At 39.0% G+C, this 22,596-nt stretch overlaps 1 protein-coding gene across 1 annotated transcript; it reads right to left on the bottom strand.

Annotated features, from left to right (window-relative positions):
* Positions 1-8,816: 8,816 nt before the first annotated feature.
* On the bottom strand, positions 8,817-21,500 carry LOC139725763 (protein CDV3 homolog). Its single transcript, XM_071636846.1, has 5 exons — positions 21,140-21,500; positions 14,784-14,863; positions 13,138-13,295; positions 12,184-12,394; positions 8,817-9,455 (listed from the first exon to the last, which is right to left on the bottom strand). The coding sequence occupies exons 1-5, from the start codon at positions 21,395-21,397 to the stop codon at positions 9,332-9,334; spliced, it is 831 nt and encodes a 276-aa protein (XP_071492947.1). The 5' UTR covers positions 21,398-21,500; the 3' UTR covers positions 8,817-9,331.
* Between the last annotated feature and the right edge of the window lie 1,096 nt (positions 21,501-22,596).

Below are 22,596 nucleotides of genomic sequence, written 5' to 3'. Positions count from 1 at the left end.
ACAGCCAAAGGAAGTTGCAACAAAGCATCAGTGCAATTAATTGCTGTTTGTAGCCCACAGAAGGTTGGGCATATTTTAGCTCTACCTTTTTGTTGAGTGTAAATGTGTGCTGTGTTGAAAACAAAAGAAAGAAAAGAAAAACAACTAGCAACAACACTTTGTTCACTGAGAGACGGAATAGAAATGAGCATTTTATTATTCATGATGTAAGTCTGTTAATATTGTTAATATCACTAGCAACTGAAATAATATTGAATGTCTGTTGGCATTACGTTCTATCTGGATGGTGTGCAAAACCATTTTTATATCACGATCATGTCATTAATGATTAGGAAATATCTAGCATTGTGTTCTAATTTGTTTATATGTCTTATGCTATGATTTGTGATATAATCTCAAGTGAGTGTGCAATACGTTTTTATATGTAATATAAAATTACAATAGAAACTGAAGATTATTCTCAGGTGAATAGAATCAAGCAGCCTGCCATGCACAGGAGACAAATGAAGACCAAAATGTGTAGCAAAAGTTAAACAAGTACAATTGTATTCGTGACATCATTTGAACTTTCATCAAAATGTTAGATATCAGAAGTAACATAGACCTGTGACTGCAGACAGCATTATATTTATGCTAATGGCTGTGACTGCCATTTAATTGCCCCCCCCCAAAAAAAAAAAAAAAAATCATCAATACAAAGCTACATTGTATGTCCCTTCTTTCCCATTAAAAGAGTTTGTGTTTTTAATATATGGAAGAAATAAAACACTATGTTGGAGTGACATTGATGAGTCATCCATATTTTTATTCAGTGAAATCTCTGTCCAAGTCATATATATATGTACATAATGCCATACAAATATGCTTGTAACATACTTCTAGAGATATGCCTCCTTTACGAATGGAAATGTGTGAAATCAGGATTTTGCCCCCCTATCATGGGCTTTTGGAAGGAAAGCTCCTGCCTATACATATAAGCAGCATGACATACATGTTATGTATATGTAGCACATGTGGCAAAGTGTTGTGAAAAGAAGGCCAGCCTGGCATGCTGTGCAGCAAAACATGCACAGCAGTGTAAGCACATTCGGGGCAATCGGGGCAAATATCACGAAGTGCCGCACTATACCCCGATTTCAGAATCTTTTCTGGGGGGGTTGAAACTAACCAAATTTCAGAATGATTCAGAAAGGATTACGAAATTACCTCTAAAAAAACCCCCCAAAATCAGGAATGTGCATGCGGTACACATGACCACCCAAGTTGGGGGGGGGGGGAGGGAGGCATAATATACAGTCGTAGAAAAGGTGAGAAGGCTTAGTATATTAGAGAAAGTGCATGTAAGATTATTCTTTTGATTGAATAAGTATGAACATTGTTTATGTACCTGCACATATCCTAACCTTAGGTGAAGTCTGGCTGTATATGCTGTCATGAATAAAGGCTTGAAGTGTGATGATTTTGGCTCAGTCGGTAAAAGTTTTGTGCATCTATACCTCCCTATACAAAGACTCGGGTTCGATTCCCAATTGTAGTTGGGCAATGTTGTGTGTAATCATAGTGTCCCTTCTAGTAAGAGGCAAAACATGTTCTCCCTAGGATAGGACATTAAATGGAAGTCCTACACATAAGGTCCCACTTCACTCATTTCGAGAAGGGTGCAAACCGTATACCCGCACCAGAAAACAGGCGAATAATGCTGACTCCAGGTGACTAGCAATTAGTCAGCAAATGGTATCAACCACGTACATCCAAGAGAATACCATAGAATAAAGCCTTTTGTGTCTATCCATGCATTAAATGTCATGATCATTGCAAATTTTCTGCTGCATCAGACACTGTACCAAGTACAAGGTCAGCTTTATAGAGTGGTATACAGTACCAGGCCCCTGAGAGCCAGATGTGCTAGAGGTTACTGCAGTACCCCTGACTTTTTTAAGTAAGGGGGCATAGCACCCCTATGAGAAATAAAATTGGGGGTACAGAAGCACCCTCGATTTATGCATGCCCATGTATCTCAATACACTCTACAATGTAGTTGATTATAATAATGTGTGATCATTTTGCAACATTTGTGATACTGTAATGTCTTCTCCAAAAAACAACAACTAGAAATGGCGCTACAACAACTGGTATGCCTCCGCCAGAATGCATGGTTCTCCTAACAGGTCTAAAGTAAATCTTGACAATGTGTAATGACAGTTTAACAGGACAAATATTAAAATGAAATGTTTATCACAAATGTGTTGAATATTCACTTTCCTTGAACTAGGGGTGCATTCGAACGCTCTAAAGCGAACCAAAGCGAACTGAACTAAAGCGTACCATACCGAACTGTGCCAGCTTTGGAGTGTTCGTGCGAGCGCTCTGTGGAGATAGCGTACCTCATGAGTTATTAGGGAGCTTTAGATTTTAGACGCGCGGACGTTCAAAGGGAAAAAAACATGATCTGAGCGTGCGCAGAAGCGCGGGTCAAGTTGACGCACGCTTCTGCGCACGCTCAGATCATGTTTTTTTCCCTTTGAATGTCCGCGCGTCTAAAATCTAAAGCTCCCTATTTTCAGAAAAGGTCGCGCTTGTTTGTAGCAAGAATGTCATCCACCTGGTGCTTGAACTATTTTCAGCTGTCCTGAACAAAGAAAATGATGTCTTTCCATTGTGACGTATGCACATGATACGCGCATGCTTTACAACAAACTTTTGGTATGCTTTGGTACGCTTTTGGAGCACATCGGCAAGTGGTCCACTTTTGGCTCGGTACAGAACGGTAGGTACACTTTAGGAGCGTTCGAGCGCTCCTTTGGCGCGGGTACAGTACGGTACAGTTCGCTTTAGGAGAGCGCTCGAACGCACCCTAGGTTTAATTGGATGAATAGCTATAGGCCTGTTGTCTATGAGAGCTGGTATTGGGGGATTTGAGGATTTTTACTTGACTTTTGACCTTTTTATATGTTTATGCATTGATTAATTTTCAAGGAATGAAAAAAAAAAGTCATTTCAGTATTGAATAGTAAAATTTGAGCATTTAACCTGGCCTTTGATCGTTGACCTTTGAACCTAATGACCCTAAAATTCCCAAGAGAATCACTGTCAAGCAGAACATGTGTAAATGTGTACCAACTGTACTAAGTTTCATGATGATACCATGAACCACTTTTGAGATACAGTATGGAGGAAGAAGTGAAATTTAGCACTTTCACTCGACTTTGGACCTTAGACCTGGGGGGGGGGGGGGGGGGGGGAAATCCCAGGGAATCTCTATTGGGTAATAAATGAATACACTAAATAAAATATTAAAAAAATCCTGCAGGCATTGCATAAATATGAGGGAAATAGTAAAATTTTGAGAGTGAAAAATTGATTACAGACGGAAGGACGGACAACCCAAAAACATAATGCCTTCGGCAACACTTCGTGGCGTTGGTATAAAAAATCCTACCTGTTGATTGTGTCTAATACAATAACAAGGAGAGTCTGTAGAACATTGACTGAGACCATAGAAAGATGGTGTTTGTGTGTGTGTGTGTGTGTGTGAGTGTGTGTGTGTGTATGTTTGAGACACTAAACATTCAGTCCACTTCCATCGACATAGTACAGTGCAATCCCGTTATAACAATGTCCTAAGGACCGACAGTTTTCTTTCGTTATATTGATTTTTTTTTTTACAACCAAACAAGTACAGTATGGTGTATTACATACTGTAAAACATGATATATTCACGGCATGAAATTTTCGCGAATTGGAGCCGACAGCCCTTTTCGTGGCATGAAATTTTCGTGAATTGCCACTGGTGTTCAATGCATGTAGTGTAGACAGAAACTTTCGCGTGCATTTTAATTTCGCGAATTTTGGCGCTCGCGAAATTCGCGAAATTAAAATGCACGCGAAAATTCCTCGTTTTACAGTAATCTCAGCACGACAGCTTTTCTGAACCAGTGAGAGGTGCTGTACCATATGCAAGTACATACATGGACATTGTATTTATGAAGTCTTCACCAATGTTGCGGATACATTGTAATTACATTGTATTTGTATTCAGTATATCTGGACCAGCCTGAAGACTGAAAAAGAGAGTAAAATTTAACAAGCAAATTGAAAATTTGATTGAATCTGATAAAAATTAGGGAAATCATAAGATTCTAAAGTTTTGCTCGTTTTCACAAAGCAGCTCTTGAACAGTCAATATGAATATGGTAAGAAGTGACCCGAGGTCATCAACTAGCAATATCTTATTGATTGTGTATGAAAAGACACTGGCAAAAATTCAACTCTTCTGCTATAAAAGTATTTAACATGTTATTCCTGGCTGAATAGCTTTATCAGTAAGATAAGTTAGGTTTTGAGACTAAGGCGTTATTGCATTTGAAGCAGGGGGAAAAAAATCGAAGACTTGATGTACCGTACAAACTATAATATGGCAAGTTGTGAGGTGGTGAAATCATCAACTCACCCATTTCCATAATCATATTGACAGTTCAGTTCAGCAAGGCATATGGCAAGTGATGTTTCACCTGCATGTCGCAATTTGTTATTACAATGTTTTTCAATGTAAGTTCATTGACCTTTGACCTTGTTGGACTTCACCAATATTGAAACTTGATCAGCATCATGATGTACCTGTGGTGTCAGTTGTGTGATCATAGCTCAAAGCTTTCGAAAGTCGAGAGCGCACAATACGGTCAGGTGGAGTTCATCAATTTTTTTACCTTTGACCATGTTGAAATTTACTAATGTTCAAACTTGACCAGCACCTTTAGGTGATACACCCTTCGTGTGAATTTGGTGGTCACAGCTTAAAGCAGTGGAAAGTTAATGAGAGTACATCAAAATACTACAAGTAAAATGCTTATTGGGTATGAAAAGTTCATTGACCTTTTGACCTTGTCGGACTTCACCAATATTTGAACTTGATTGGCATCTTTAGGTACCATGTAATGTACCCGTGGTGTTAATTTTGGTGGTCATGGCTTGAAGCTGTGGACAGTTATTACAAATACTGTATACCACAATACTATGTGTATAGTGCTATCAGGTTAAGTTCATTGACTATTTGGCCTTTGAACTTGTCAGACTTCACCCATTTTCGAACTTGACTGGCAATTTTAGATTACATACAAATGTACCTCTGGTGTTACGTAGTTTGGTGGTCATTACTCAAAGCTGTGGAAAGGTGTAGAGAGTACACCAAACTGCTGATGCTGATGACGATAATGATGGAAAAGGGATGCCTACGTGTATGTCTCGCTTCGGCTACGCAGGAGAGACAAAAACTGTTTTGTGAAAATTAGCAAGTTAACAATTTCAGAACTTTTGATAAAATCTTCATTGTTGTGCTTGTAAAGCTTTTTCTGTTGTTTTTTTTTCAAACTTCTTGTAAGTAGTCTGGAATTCCTCTTTCCAAAAGGTATTGCTTTATCATACAAGAAAGATAAAGATTGTTACCATATCTATGCACATATCACAAAGGCCACTTTCTTTCTTGTTCTGCACTCAAGATACCACACATACATAATTTCATGCCTCATTTACACTGTAGGTCGCCATGATAATTAACACAAATACTGCACACACAATTTTGTTTCAATGATTTTGCATTTTTCTTTTTCTTTAATACATTGGCAATTTGCTTCTACCATCAATAGGTGTGTTTCAGTTACAAACTGCTGAGTCACACCATGTAGTTCCAGTGCTCATCAGTTTACACAATGAGTTATACCAAACCCAAAAGACAGAAGTTTGAGTGAGAATTCTCCATGCTTGGGGTTAATTACCATGGTGCTAAACATGTTAATATCACTGCGGAAAACAAACCCACTCATCCGTTGCATAATCTTTTAGCAATATTCAGGTCTGAATCATTAAAAGATAAATACATGCAAACACAATACATCAATCCTCCCATACATGGTCACATTCTTAATACAATTACATTTCAATAATTGTCTATGAATAGTATAAAGTAAAGAGAGTTTTATAAATACAGTCAACCTGACACAAGTCAAAGCCACTGAGAATAAACAAAAAGAATGACTGAACATGGCTTTTTTGTGTAATACATGTACACTGTACTTGAGTCGATTGACAATGCGTTAAGCAAAAAGATATATGACATCCAAGTTCTCACCCACTGTACATGTCATGTTGTCATTTTTGACTTGTGTAAGGTGAACTGTGGCCTTGGATAAAGGCACCCTGAACTGTACACCCAACTTGCCATCATGTGCTTCAAACACTGCCGGTCTGGAGGGTGGCTAGGGGTGGCCTTTGGTTAAAGGCTGGTGAAACAAGACAAGGTTAACTTCATAGTGCCAAATAATATGGTGTACAATGATGAACTCATTTACAAATTGTATCAAGTTTTAATGCTCCTCAAGTTTCCATCCCTTTGTGTCTAACTCTTCCCTGAGGCTTTGTTCTTTTCTGGGGAAATATTGCAAAGTTTATTCTCCCCATCTACTCAATTTCTTCCTTCTAGTACTTGTGGATGGATGTTGCAATGATATCACCATTTACATGTATCACATCATGGCCTATATTGCAGAATACAGTTGAGAAGAAAGCATATCATAACTGTTGCTAGAGTATAGATTGTTTCGATTCTGGCCAGGCTTCTAGCAAACAATGTACACTTCATATTCTCACTATGCAACAGTGTCGCATGTTGTATGTGCATGTAGCATGAGACATTGATGAAGTTTCTAAATGTCCAACAAGAAGCAGGCAAATGATCAGAGTGACAAGGATTGATTTCAGAGACATAAAAGACATTTTTGACAAGTGCAAATGTAATATGAAGTGTTTGTCTGCAGGCATACATGTACCTTTTTTTCTCCACCATTAAGTACATGTGTACTTCTGGACAAAAAGAAAATGTAAAACTCTATGAGATGAGTCTTGACAGTACCAAAAATGAAATGTGTTTCTGTTCTTGTTTTGAGAAGGAATAAAGCTGTATTTGGACTACACAATAAACAAAAATGGAGCAATCTACATTCTTCCTAGTACAGATAGTATAAAGATTCCTACAGTACAATACTTGTGATGGATGTATGAGAGCTGCAAGGGGATAATGCATGATCACGTGTTACTTCATTTCACCCTTCCCACATACATGTATTGCAAAAGTACATACAAGTTACTTGTATGATGTGTGCTGAAGAAGCCATTGGCAGTGGGCCAGTTTCGTCCAAAGGATTTGGGCCAAAACACTCCCGAGCATGAGAGTGGATACAGATTGACCAATTTAAAACATTTCTTGTTACATAAGACAACAAATGTTAATAAAACCACAAGGAGTGAAGATAATTTTGTAACTTATGCAATATTTGACTTGAATGGGAGTAGAGCATCAACATAAATACCAGCATGGCATGCCAAAAGTATCAACATAGACAAATATTCAACTAACTTTCAGATCATTAAACTGCCTTTTTCCCAAACAATATACGTAAAACATATTGGCATTAGTTGTAGGGAAGCAAAACACATAAGAGCCAACATACATGAGTTAATTAGCTGTCATGTTAAACCTCCCACCAGCTCTGACCATATTTTCATTCTTCAAAGTTAATCCTGTTTACCGTCAAAATACTTCACCTGCATATTCACCTGTCGACACCCCCCTCCCCCCCCAGAAAAAAACAACGACAACAAACTATTAATATTCAGTACTTGGTACTTGCAATATTTACCATGACACAATGTAATTGAAATTACTGTTGAAGACACTTGACTGTGAGATGAGATAAGAAGGACTATTACCATGAAAAACAAACAGATACTCAAGAAAACATCTCAGATTTGGATCAAGAGTTGTACAGCATGACAGCACACTCAATTCCTGATGATTTTTTAAACATACACATGTATTATATATCATCAGAAATGATACTTCCATTTCCTGTTATATCTCTCTGTGATCTTAATCCAAATTTACTACAAGCATCATAAATTCTTACTTGAAGGGGTGGAGATTTTATAACAATAATAAAATTGATTACAAGATGCAGAATAGATAAAGTTCTTTTCATATGTCAGGCCCAAGATTGCTAGTATGATATGTGAGTTGGTGCAGTCCATCTGTAACCACCTACAAAAAAACAAAAAACAAACGACAGGTGTAAAGACGGACACTGCACTAACAAACAAAAATGAATTTAGGTAGAAATGATGTTCTGTTAGTTGCTAGGATTTGTGCCTTGGTTGTCAATTGTATGTACAGTGTATGTAGATACTTGCACTCTTTACCTGATTTTAACCCGTTGAGGACAGGCTGATTTTGCTATAACACTCATTTTCCATAGACACTTGCCCGAGTATACTCGCGACTCGTCCTCAACGGGTTAATGTTTGAGACAGGATCTATGACAATAGTTTAGGCTGCTTTATCAAGTAATGAAGCTTTAAAAAAATCACTGCAATTTGTCTGAGTCAAATGCAAGGACTTCCCCTCTTCCATAAATGATATAATTTGCTCCTTCCACATTGAAATTTTAATTTTCTACAAATATTGGGTAACAAAGGTCAAAGAGTTGTGTGAAATATACCACACATGAGCAATAAGTGCTCTTCAGTGTAGAGCTTCAGGTAAGAATTCAATTCCACCAAGGTTTTCATATTTCACATTTCGGTGGGTGGTCATATTCATATAGACTAGAATCTGGATCAATTCCACAGGATATTGAAATGTTAGTGCCCTGCGTTCTAAGTTTTTTTCTTATTATTTTCCATTTGAGATTGAAATTATTGGGTCCTTGGAAATATACTTCTGGAGAGAGTTGTACCAGATGCTTTGTTGAAATGAAAATATCTCAAATATTGAATTCATCAAGAAGATCTGTATTCCTCCTGATACACTAAAATTAATACTGCTTCCTCACTTCATCATTAAATGGGCAATATTCAAAATGAAATAAATTCTGATGGGGGAAATGGGAAAGATCATAACATCCCTAACCAAGGGCATTCCCTCTACACATAAGAAGTTGTGCTCGAAAAAAACAAAAACAAAAAACAAAAAAAAAACTTAAAACGTACAGGAGTGTGGTTCTGTGCTGGTCCAGAGATCCTGGTTTCATTGCTGGGAAAAATGGTTAATCTGGAGAGCACAAAGTCATGTCTTCTTTTCTCCCAGCAGCCGAGGACAAGAAACGCTCCACAGATCCTCCTCCTCCTCATCACACTCTGCCTGTTCTCAACAGCATCTCTGAAGGTGTTCACTGCACTGTCTCTAGCACCTCACCACGATACAAAAATATCAGTCTATTTGACAATGTCTTTTTTTTCTAGGCCACATTACACCAGCCTAGTTCCTCTCCCTCCGGGTAAAGTGTCAATTTCCTCCAAGGGCTGCATAACGGTTTCCTAGCTCTAAGTCAGGGCCTCTACTGCTGGCATTGTCCACAGCCTGTCCTCCCCGTGTTACTGTGGAGAATGTTGCATCCTCTCCTTTGTTACTGAAAGTTGATGATGGAAGAAAGCACACTGTGTAATCAATGCATTCATGAGTGTTTATTACAGTAGTTGTTCATTACAGAGTGACTACCACCTCAATGTCATTTAAATTTACAATATTCTGGCATTGGCAGCTGAGCATATTTATTCTCTGCTATAGATTTGGGTTTCATGCAAGCATGACCGACCAGGGGATTTTTCTTCCACGTAGTGGACCAACATGACACACCTGTGCCACAAGCTTTTGTAATTGTACAACATTTACACATCAAAATCAGGAGATTCCAAAAATATCAGACAGACACTATTCTGTTATGAGAATCTCAACAGGCAATAATACTTCCCAAATCAGAGAGGACCTAATATCCTGTTGTAAGGCCATGAAGAGAAAGTTTGATTTATTATTATTATTATTATTATTTTTCAGGGAGGTTCAAGCACCACAATCAGCTCCTCTGCATAACCTTTGTGACTGAGCACACCTCAACAACTTTTGACTCTTTATAAAACTGCATCTAAGAGAGCTTTGACACTACTTTGAAGGCCGTTAGAGCATATCGAGCCAACATATGCCCTAAGAATTTGAAAATTTGAAGATATCTTCTCACCATTGATAATGCTAGAATAGTTTGAAATGATTGAAATTCCTTGTATTCATTAGCTATACATAGGCATTCGCAGAGATACGCTGGAGCAGATTTTTTTTTTTTTTTTAAACATTCTTAGTGTCAAACACATACACATTGGCATACATTGGTGAATTTATATATAATAGAGACCACATTTTTTTTGTCTAGTTACAATCTTTGTTAGATATGGCTAGAGGCCTGCCTGAACTTCCATATCCATGCTCATCATCAGTATTATGGTATCACTACAGTGCACTCCCGTTACAACGAACACGGTTATAACGAAATTTCGTTATAATGAAGTAAAACTTCTGGTCCCAAAATTATCGCCATTAAAGTCTATGGTACAAAATTCGCTTATAACGAACACGGTTACAGCGAAATTTTCATTATAACGAAGTCTTTTCCGAGCGCCACTGACAAAGAAAAACAAAAGAAAAATGCTCTGTTATAACGATCTGAGGATCGCTTTCGAAAATACGTAGCGGAACAAGCATTGTGTCTCTGCATGGGCAAGCGTCACATCACTGTGTGTTCGCTTGGTGTGTCACGCACAGTTTCCGAGGGGAACTTGCGTTATTGTAATACAATAATCTGAAATTCTCGCTATCGCCAATGACGTAAAAAGTACCCGGATGTGGCTTTTTCGTCAAGATTTAGTGCACTTCCTGGGCAAAGCCACTTCCGGCGCGGGGCATATTTTGCACAGCGTTAGCGTGCGCCTACGTGTACCTTACCTATAGCGCTGCGCCGACCACGGATACTAGTACAGCAGGCGGCTGTACCCGAGCCAGCCTGTGGCCAGGCCTGTCATACTCGTACACTGCCCCCACATTGCCCTAAGCCGGCCTTGCATTAGCATGCACCACCGCACGCATACAAGTTTAAGCAAACACATATCGTTGCATCGTACTGCTTGATCATGCGATCGATGTGCACATCACTGATCAGTCATCTCTGCATACGCTGAAAATATGCTGGAAAATATTCACGCACCTGGATATCGTCATGGAATGCCCATCTTTTTTTATTTGTTCTCTGTCGAAGCGTCGCGAACACAATCGGGACGAACCGTGATCTCAAACTTACGAGTATCCTGTCTCCGAAGCAATTTCTTCCAAGCAAGGACTACTACTAGTAAGTCGCACGCGCACGTACTGCGCTGTGAACCCGCAAAATTCTTCCACTCGGTCACGTCACGTCTTGCATGCCAGTAAGGGACCTATTTCTGTACAATTTGTTCATTTATTGTCGTGTGAACAACACATGGCAGCTTCGCAGTAACAACCCATAGTCGTATTAACAGCAATTTCTTAAGAATGGAGAAATTTCAAATCATATTAAAGCTGAAATTCAAGTCGAGAAAACCGGAAGTACACGTAGAATACAGTCGGTTGTGTGTGTAAATAGCATTAGTCACGTATCACGCACGTACGAACGGAAGTGACTTTGCTACCAGACTATCCCATAATGCACCGTAAATGACGCTTAAATCAACATCCGGGTACTTTTTACGTCATTGGCGATGGCGAGAATTGAATAACTATTTGTTTTATTGTTCACATAGCTTTCCAGTGTATGACGAGTATTCAACAAACAGAATATCATATACTAGTATGCTTGGCTTCCTTGTTTCCGCTATATATTAAATTTGTTTGGTTATAGCGAAATTTTGTTGTAACGAAAGAAAACTGCCGGTACCGAGCATTTTGTTATAACAGGAGTGCACTGTATCAGTTTTACTAGCAGAAGTCTTTCGACATTTAACCACAACATGAAGCTTCCATGTGTCTGTGATTCCTTGATATGAACATGAAGCTGACTGAATACAACGTTAAGTAGATATTTCAGGGCCCTAAACAACTCTCTGCAAGGGAGCAGAACACTCATGTTGTCTGGATGCACAGTCACAAATAGCGGTCCTGCATTGAAAATGCAATATTAAAAGACCAACCCTCAACAATCTCCCATGAGCATGGTTTGGGCATGGTGACATGGTTGGCAAAACACTGACCATGGAATCAATGGTGAAAAGACTGCCCTTCCTAGTACATCACTATAGACGTGTCATGTGACTGATCTTTTTCTTGAAGTATCTCACCTGTGCTTTACCAGTTCTGAACTTGCAGCTAGTGTTGGGAATTCAAATTCACTGTTAATCTGCGGGGCTTTACCCTTGCGCCCCATCCTTAGAGCTGCAGCACTTGGTCCAGATGCAGCCTGGCTACTAGCAGCTGCTGCTGCAGCTCGTTTGCTGGGTGGAATATACTTTCCAGTCGATGCTGCTGGTTTGGGCTCTTCCTTTGGAGGTTCTGCACAGAAATCAACCACGCAAATATTCTCACTGCATAAGTTGAAATGAGAACAAGTCACCCCAACTTCTATTTTTCTTCCTACCAATATGCACCTTTTCTGTTTGTGTGCTTTTTATACATTTTTCTCGTTTGCATTGTCTAAAAGAAAATGACTGTATTCTGGAAGTTACGACTGATTGCACAACTCTTATGAGAGCTAATACCCATTTTCCACAAAAAATCTGTGAACACTTTGTTCATAATCAACACACATTTCCTTCACCCACTCTGAATGATAACAAAAAAGAGTAAAGAATGTGGTGCCAGGCAAAAGTGAGCTTAAATAATTCGTTGGGTGAGCATACGAAGGGCGTTAACGTGCCTCGAACACTATGGCTTTAGCGGCAACTTAATGCCCTTCTCATTCTCATCTGGTAAATTTGTAGAAATTTGGGTGAGATACTGTAAAAGTGGAAATTTTCGCAGTGTTGAAATTTTCGTGGTGTTGAAATTTTCGCGCATTTTGCGCAACCAGAAACTAGCGCGAAAATAAAAGCACGCAAATATTTTTGCATGCCATACGTTCCAGTGGTTGATGTCTTGATTCCGCGGAATCAAAAACATGCAAAAATCTTCTCACCCAGCCAAGCGCGAAAAATAAGTCGCGCGAAAATATCCACTTTTACAGTAAGTGGAAGTTCTTAAATGATTAGACTCAAGGGTGGGTAGATGGCAAACATCATGCAGCTTCGAGACTTTACCTGGTTCTTGGGCAGCGGCAGCAGCAACTGCTTGAGATGGTTGAACTTGTTCAGTGTTCTTATTCCAGGGCCCACTTTGTCCCTGACCTTTGGACTTGATTGGTTCTCCATTTTCATCCACTTCTTCCTCATCTTCCTCTCCTTCACCAGGGTCATCTCTGTGGATCAAAAAACATCACAAATGTCAATCTACTTCAACCAGCTCTCTCTCTTTTGTACACGCCTGAACTTTCAACCCATTCCTTACAGGAACCTGATAACGGCTGATATACCAGGTTTCTAAAATCTATATACACTGTAGGAGTGTCTGCATTCATGGCCTACTGCAAAAGTGGATATTTTCGCGCGGTTAATTTTTCGCTCTTGGCCTGGTAAGAAGAGTTTTGCATGTTTTTAATTCCGCGGGATCGAGACATCACGCATAGGAACATATGGGAAGCAAAAACATTCGCGTGCTTTTATTTTTGCACTAGTTTCTGGTTGCGCGAAATGCACGAAAATTTTAACATCGCGAAAATTTCCACTTTTACAGTAAATTCAGGCTTATTTCTGTTATACAGAACAGAAAATTTCTGTTGATCCAGAGATAAGAGTTCCTTCTAAATTGCGCTTAGAAACGTCAGTATGAAGCGCCATATAAATGCAATTATTATTATTATTATTATTATTATTCTATAACTGTTTTTCTGTACAGAAGTGTGCTTGATTGGCTACGTAAAACTCATTATGTAGACGTATATAGCAATGGAGGCTGAGCTCATTAGATTTTGACTTTTGCTGACCACACTTGGGTGCCCTTATAGTGTATAACAAGAGAGTCTGAAAACCCATCAGCACATGCTCAATTCATAATCTCACGTCCATTTGATATTTGCCATTGTTCGATGGCACATGCACTTGACCCTCAACAAAGGAATACATTTGTACTACTTGGACTGCTTTTGTGCACACAGATTATCAACCCATCCGTTCTTTCTTGGTGCACAAAAGAAACCTCATTTGGGGGCGTTGACGTTTCTGGCAGAATTGCAGAAGAAATGGGTTAAAATATCACTCACACAAGGTGAATGACATCAACACATCATGTTTGATGGCAGGTGTTAACTTCTTCCCCAAATGGAAATATGAATGAATAGCTGTCATTCTCATCCCTACTACCTCTATTATCTGATAATTAAGCATTACCCATCCAGCATTATTACAGTTCAATAGTGTAATACACTATTTCATTAAACAAGGTTTAAGTTGTACTACATGTACTGTACCATTCAAACTTGTGATGTCATTTGATATGATTTTGCATATCCCTCAACTTTCTCTGGCACTGAAATTTTGGGTGTGACCCAAAAGGGCTCTTGACCATTCCATGATTTGCCAAACTTTCATCACTTGCTTGCCCCATTGTACTATATAACCTACATACAGTGTAGCACATACACAGTATGTATATTTACAGATTAAGTAAATGTCAAATTACATCAAGGTACATTTAAGACGTGAAAAATTACATTTTTAAGCGTCAATTTGATTACTGACAAAAACAATTGGCCCTAGACATATTACTCAAATAATTCATAAATCGGAATTCATGATTCCCCTAACGTTTCAAACTATAACATAATTTACATTCCTACATCTTTACTCACGTGATTTGAAGGGCCTGAACTTTCAGCCCGCTGTAATCCTTCTGTGAGTCATCATGAAAATCTGTCCACTCATCATCATCCTGAACAAAAGGAAAGAATAAGATGACATCATTAACCTAAAATACACATCTTTGTACGGTGTACATGTACTTTGTATGTAGCATACAAGCTTGTATATCCAGAAATTTAATATGCTTAAATTAAAATTCACGAATTTCTTACGTCAAGAGGATTTCTATGCAACTGATTGACAAATTATTCACGTCAATGTGGGGCAATTTGTCAATCAGTTGCATAAACAAGGCAAGTGCCTGATGTGTCTCGCCCACAAACATACAACACCTTTTTTTTTTTATGTATCCAGCAGAAACTCCGGCCACGGGCCATGGCTACAACCACACTAGTGCTGCACTAGTGCATGGGGCTGTATTGAACAATGCATCAACCGCAAAGGCAGTGGAAACTCAATGCACAAAAGACCATCTCCTCTGTGTTCCACCTGAACAACAAGGAAGCAGACCGCCAACTCTAAGTCAAACTCCAAGGAACCAACCTCCATTTTTGTGCCACTCCAACTTACCTTGGAGCGCACACAATATAGCTGGGAAAGCATCTGCCAGAGTATCCCTACTGCGCAGACTATGCGGCCATGACTGGGGAGCCGATCTTACCACCCTTCACTCCACTGCCCTCACCCTTTTTTACCCTCCAGCCGAATATTGTGTGTCTGTCTGGAGGCACAGCTGCCACCCTCAGAGAGTGGACGTTCAACTCAACTCTGCTCTCTGCACCATCACAGGCTGTCTGAACTCAACTCCTACAGTGTACCCACCAGTTCTCTGTGCTAGCAGGCATTCCACCCCATCCCCTTAGAAGCTAGGCCGGGACAGGACAAGCAGCACTTACTGCTGCCACAGAAGATCACCACCCCATCCTGGCTACAACCTACTACGAAAGGGCTGGTGTCGCCTGAACCAACTCCGCACTGGAGTCGGTCAGACAGATTGTATGAGACTTTGGGGAAGTACATAGGGCAGACGACCTGGTGGATGACTGCACCATTCATTGCCTGGCGGGAGGATGGATGCCCTTCAGATAGCCTCACTCCTGCTGCCAGGGTCTTGGCTAAATTTCTCAGATGCAGCCTCCGTATATGAGTTGACAGACCAGAAAGACCACAAGCAAGAAGAAGAAGTCATCTAAATTACACTGCCTCGAGTAAGACAAAGTATAACAGAACATTTTCAGCATTTATGATTAAAACTTATAGACGTTCACATGTACATTAAAAGAGAATAAATGCAAAATGGAAGACTTTCTATATTCTATCACCATTATCACTTTTTCCATCATGATTCGTCCCAATTTCTAATCATTTGTTGCTAGGAATGAAGTTCAAATAAAATTTAAAAATGATAAATTAAACCTAATTTAACCTAATTTAAGTTTACAAGTATGCTTGTGCATGTTAGTGTTATAGTGTTTACTTACAGTTTATGTAGACCCAAACAAGTATTGAATAGACCGTCTTCTAAACCCAGTCCGGGAAACCTGCGTACGAGCACTGCCCCGCCTTCATGAGGCCCCCCGGAAGGCCTCATGAGGCCTGCCGAGGGGGCCTTAAGAAGCCCCCCATTCACTTTTTATTCATCTCACATCTGACGTATAAATTGTTGCAACTTTGCACGGTGATTTTTTGTTACACACACATGTCCACTATCCATGATGAAAAGAAGAAAAACTTTTTTTGTTTTTTTTTCAAAAATCGAGTTCTAATCAATCGATGCAGAGCAACCCATCAAAACACGAGCGCCTACGGCCTGATCCAACTAAATATTTTTGGTGCTTTTTTCTGTGGCTCTCACCTCTCCGCGCACGAATCAGCCTCATGAAGTTGAAGTCTGACATCTTTTTACAAAACTTTGTAACGAGAAAAATAAAATCAGTACTAACCTGATCTTGTGCATATATTCCAAATTACTATTCCACACTGATAGAGTAGGTGGGTACGTACGGTACTCCAGTTTGTTTTCTGGAATCCCGCGATGCGACGTTACATCACATCACGCATCCAGCACATACACACAGCGCGCAAGCTGTGAGATTTTGAGAGCGAGCTTGCGCACGCACAGGAGGATACAGTATCCTGTATACTGTAAAAGTGGAAATTTTCGCGGTGTTGAAATTTTCGCGCATTTCGCGCAACCAGAATCCAGCGCGAAAATAAAAGCCCGCGAATATTTTTGGTTGCCATACAACCTTGTATGTTCCCGTGCGTGATGTCTTGATTCCGTGGAATTAAAAACAGAAAAATTAGTCGCGCGAAAATATCCACTTTTACAGTACAGTATCCTGTATCCTCCGGTGCGTGCGCAATCTCAAAATCTCACAGCTTGCGCGCTGTCTGTATGTATGTGCTGGATGCGTGATGTGATATAACGTCGCCTCACGGGATTCCGGAAAACAAACTGGAGTATGGTACGTACCCATCTACTCTATCAGCATCAGTTTGGAATAGTAATTTGGAATATATGCACAAGATCAGGTTAATACTGATTTTATTTTTCTCGTTATGAATTTTTGTAAAAAGATGTCAGACTTCACTTCAGCTTCACGAGGCTGATTCATGCGCGGAGAGGCGAGAGCTGCAGAAAAAAGCACTGAAAATATTTAGTCAGATCAGGCCATAGTCTTGCATTGTGCGAACACGCTGGCGCCCCGTGTTTTGATGGGTCGCTCTGCATCATCGGTTGATTAAAACTCAATTTTTTGAAAAAAAAACAAACAGAATTTTTTCTTCTTTTCAATGGCTCATCAATTGGACATCATGGATAGTGGACATGTGCGTGTAACAAAAAAATCACCGTGCAAAGTTGCGACAATTTATACGTCAGATGTGAGATGAATAAAAAGTGAATGGGGGGCTTCTTGACTAGAGGCCTCATGAGGCCTTCCAGGGGGCCTCATGAGGCGGGGCAGTGCTCGGACGCGGGTTTTCCGGACTGGGTTTAGACGACGGTCTATTCAATACTTGTTTGGGCCTACATAAACACTGATAAACTGTAAGTAAACACTATAACACTACAGGCCCGTAGCCAGGATTTTTCAAGGGGGGGTGCGGTCACTAAAAAAACGGACCTTCGGTACCAATACCAATGATGACACACACACACACACACACACACACACACACACACACACAATTATATATATATATATATTCTTTGGACGACCGAACTACAAAAGTTGTATAAGAATTTGCGCGCAAAGCGCGCCGCAAATTGTGAATTTTGACTGTTTTAATGACGTTTTAAAGTCTCGAGGAAATTTGTATTTTTGTCTGTTGCATGCAATCGCGTTACGGTATTTCATCTAGGAAATAGTAAAAACTCATTTTGCCAGGAAGTTGCAAAGTTTAATTGTGTTCGAGACTCTGCGCGCGTAGCGCGCCGCAAAATTGAGAATAGTGATTTTCCTGGTGTTGTTTTAACTTTTATTTTTTCTATTGTATACCCGCGTTAGCAGGCCTGAAGCCAGGATTTTTAAAGGAAGGGGGGATTGCGTTAATTAACAAAACGGTCCTTTGATTCTGTCCCGGGAGGGGTAGCGACAATTAAAAGGTGGACACCATGCTCATACATGGACTTTCAAAATGGCCCCTAAACGAGTAATGATCATATGATTTTTTCGGGCCTTAAAAACAAGTATATTCCTTAAATGTTTCCTGCACCCTAAAGAAGTACTTCATCATGATTGAACAATATACCATTTTCCCAAATTTCGGCCTTTTTGATACCCTTTGATTATATACGCTCGTACATCACACTTTCCATCTAATCCGTGAGAAAAAACGACCCCTATTACGCGTTTTCTTTAGCGAGTATGGTCACGGTGTCCACCTTTCAGTTGGAGTTTTCCATCCCATTGGATGCTGTTTGGAAGATGAAACATTCACTTTACTATACAGTATATCAGCCGTTGGTATGCGAGTTTGTCAAAAACGAAAATAAATAAGAAAATTTTTAAAACAAAATGAATTGTAAATGTGAACCATTTATATTTTGCCTCCTTGTGGTAGGATATTTCCAGCATTTCCGAACTTTCAAATAATCATTTTAGATTTAATAATATTAAAGGTAGTAGATCCGATTCGCAAACATCTCCAATATCAGTCAAATGTCATATTAACCATCATGCTAAGAAGGTTTTCTTTGTGAAATTTGGAGGTCAGTGAAATTCAAAAATTAAACATCCGTTAGCCATTGGAAGAAGTTGAGTGCAAATTCAGACCTCAGGCTTAGTGCTCAGATGTTTTCCTATTTGATTTGATCTGTCTTACTGTGCACACTAAGATACATACTGGAATGGTTATTTCTTATTTATTAAATAATAAAGTAGTAGCATATTTGGTTACTAGCTGTCTCTAGGCATTTTCGAATTTGGGCTGCAAAGAGATCCACTACCTTTAAGTTAGAAGAGAGATAAGTAAATAATGATAAAATAAACAAACAAAAAAGAATGAGTTTCTTTTGTAATACTATCTGACAAACTTTTTACTTAACCATTTTACTTCATAGCTCAGCACTTTCCATTCTCTCTCATACCCTCTTACCCATTACATTTAAATGAAATACAACTAAAATGAGTTTGCGTGCCTGCATTATACTCTTTGGAAATTATAAGTGAGAATGTTCTTAGGTTTTGGCTCACTTTAAAATGAGAACCAATAGAACTGTCACAACATGAGAAAATGTATAAGTAATAATCAACAGTACATTTCCGAATTTGGCCTGCAAAGAAATCCGCTACCTGTAAGTTAGAAAAGAGATTAGTAAATAATGATAAAATAAACAACAAAAAAGAATGAGTTTCTACCGCCGTATCCAGAACAGAGCCTGAAACGGTGCAGGCTCAAGAAATCGTTTGTACTAATACGTCTTGAAGTACTGTGTGATACTGTTGACTCAGACTTCTACAAAGCTGTAAGTGAGAATTTTAACCCAATCCGGCTCATTACCTGTGTTTTTTATGAAAAATATGAATAAAGAATGTAAATTAGATAACGACGCGTCACAATGCAGTCTAACGCTCTCACAATGTTATCATACATAAGGTTTTTCCCTGACTGTTTTTACTCCGGAGCTCTTGCAATATTCAGGCTTTTGTAATACTATCTGACAAACTTTTTACTTTACCATTTTACTTCATAGCTCAGCATTCTCTCTCATACCCTCTTACCCATTATATTTAAATGAAATACAACTAAATTGAGTTTGTGTGCCTGCATAATACTCTTTGGAAATTATAAGTGAGAATGTTCTTAGGTTTTGGCTCACTTCAAAATGAGAACCAATCGAACTGTCACAACATGAGAAAATGTATAACTAATAGAGAACTGGAGTAAGACAGGCCTTTCATTTTGTTTTGTCTCTCCTGATCGTTCGTAAGAAATGCTAATTCATGACCACCTTTTCACAATTTGATTGGAGCATGCATTCATAATGGAAAATAGTTGACATAATAATCTATCCCCAGGCATTATCATGCCAACATGTACTTATATATACATGTACTATATCTTTGTGAGACGTAGATATAAAATGTCTCAGGTTTTCGATTATAGTAATTTCGAGGAAATTTCTTTAATATTTATCATATATGTAAACTTGAGGCTATTAGATTTTCATCCACTTACCTCTGTTCCTGTGAAAAAATGCAAGTGTCAACCTCAATGTCATCCACGAATCGCACGTACTCGGGCGGACAGTGGAAAAAAAAACACCGGTCACACGCGCCAAGGGCCATGGCATGCAGTGCCAATATAATAATAGCTCGCACAAATTGATACATAACATTTGTGTTTGTGTGCATGGGGACGATCCGATGGTTCATACAACAAAAGGGTTTCGTACAATTACTTTTAACATTGTTAAACGTACTCTTCCACATTTACGTAGCATATAATGTGTCTTTATATTTATTTGGATTGTTATCTTGAGAATTGCTAAAAACCGTTATTATGAAAAAGTGGACCTTTCAGAATTTGGGGGGTGCGTACGCACCCGACGCACCCCCCCCCCCCCCCCCCCCCCCCCTGGCTACGGGCCTGCACTAACATGCACAAGCATAAATTTACTTGTAAGTTTAAATTACAGACCTCACTTCAATACACAGCACAGTAAATCTTACAGTAGGGAGCCCTAGTTCTACTACTTCTAAGTTCTAGTGTAGTGACAATCATGACAATTTCATTTCCAATTTCCAAAATCAAAATTATTAAATTTACAGTATCAGTATAAAATGAATCTAAATTCATAATACCATTGTGACCATAGTTCCATAGGATTGTTTCTCACCTTAAAACGATAATTCATATCCGGGTCGTTGCCTTTGTCGTCTTTGCTTTCTTCAGATTTTTTCTTGGAAGAACCTGAATCTGTGGAACTAGATGACTGGCCATACCGGGTTGATCCCGTACTGGGCGCTACGTCCTGTTCGACGAGTTTCTTTGCGATCTCATCGCTGGTGGTGAACTTTTTGCTCTTCCCTTTCCCTCCTTTCTTCTTGCTCTTCTTCGCGAAGAAATCTTCCAGAGATTTTTCACTCTCACTCATCTTTGCAGTCTATAACAGTTAACAGTTCTATTTGTTTGAAAATGTGTAGATAAAGTCACCATATGACAAAGAAACTTCAGGAAAAAGGTCTCGGTAGCGTGTATTTCATTAGCTGCCATGCCCGCATTTACACACGTGTGATGAAACATGCGCAGTTTCCGTACGATTCAATGGCGTTCGCTGCTTCTAGCAGTCATGGATTGCTATGCCATTCCCCTGGGTCTTCTAAACAAAATGGAGGCAGCAAATATGAAAGGGCTTGCTTCCGCACCGACGCACCACTCTGCATCATCACTGCCCATCAGCTGTGAGAGGTTGATCATAATGTACTCAATGATGAACCACGGACAATATGGTTAAAAAAAAACCCACACAAAACAAAACACAAAACAAACAAACAAACAAACAAAACCAAAACTAAAACTCAAATTAAAACGACCAAGAAGCGTGCAAACAAAATCTTCACAATATTGACATTCACCGGAAGATAGAAATGTTCTTGAGACAATTTCTCATGGAGCTGTTCAAACTGAATGTATGGAAATGTCACATGACTTAGTTTGAAATCCGTGGTAAAGAAATTTTAATCACCACAATCTTTTTTTTTTTTAACCTTGATTTGACTATCTAGTATCTATGTCGACTTAAATTATCATGCAGTTTTGCAAACATACTCAGAGAGTCAACGCATGTGTTTCTCGACTACGTGGTGGATGGGAGGGGTGGGGGTTGCCTGTCAGCTGATTAAAGGTATACAATTTGCAGAAGAAAAAAAAAAAAACAGCACAATGTAGGCCCTACACGTATTCGTGCTTTGAAAATAATTTTAAGATATGAGTTTGGGATAGAAACAACCACTGTAAAAAAAAAAAATTGAACCCATATAATCGATGTTAAATATTGTTAAATACACAAAATGTAAACATTTGGGATAGAAACAACCACTGTAAAAAAAAAAAAAAAATTGAACCCATATAATCGATGTTAAATATTGTTAAATACACAAAATTTAAACATCAGTTATAATAAATATGTTTCCAGACTAAACCGTCAATACAGTTATGGTTTATTGAGAAAAATACTGATATCTCCTAGTATTGCGAAATTTCATACGGTAGCATGTTTTGTGATACAACTGTTGTTTGTTTCTTTGTTTGTTTTTTGCTTGTAAGCTGATTAAACCCGGAAGTGGCACCAGA

Source organism: Diadema antillarum, unplaced genomic scaffold, assembly GCF_040938485.1.
Source record: "Diadema antillarum isolate AM-2024a unplaced genomic scaffold, OU_Dant_1.0 seq00000059_RagTag, whole genome shotgun sequence".
In the NCBI taxonomy this organism is placed as follows: Eukaryota; Metazoa; Echinodermata; class Echinoidea; order Diadematoida; family Diadematidae; genus Diadema; species Diadema antillarum.
This window is presented reverse-complemented; position numbering and strand designations above follow the sequence as displayed.

Excerpts from the sequence above, each read along its gene's own strand:
- LOC139725763 (XM_071636846.1), bottom strand. The coding sequence starts at position 21,397 with ATGAGTGAGAGTGAAAAATCTCTGGAAGATTTCTTCGCGAAGAAGAGC. Across the intron at positions 14,864-21,139 it reads ATATGAATTATCGTTTTAAG|GATGATGATGAGTGGACAGA; the intron begins GTGAGAAACAAT and ends CCTTTTGTTCAG. Across the intron at positions 9,456-12,183 it reads TCAGAACTGGTAAAGCACAG|TAACAAAGGAGAGGATGCAA; the intron begins GTGAGATACTTC and ends ATCAACTTTCAG.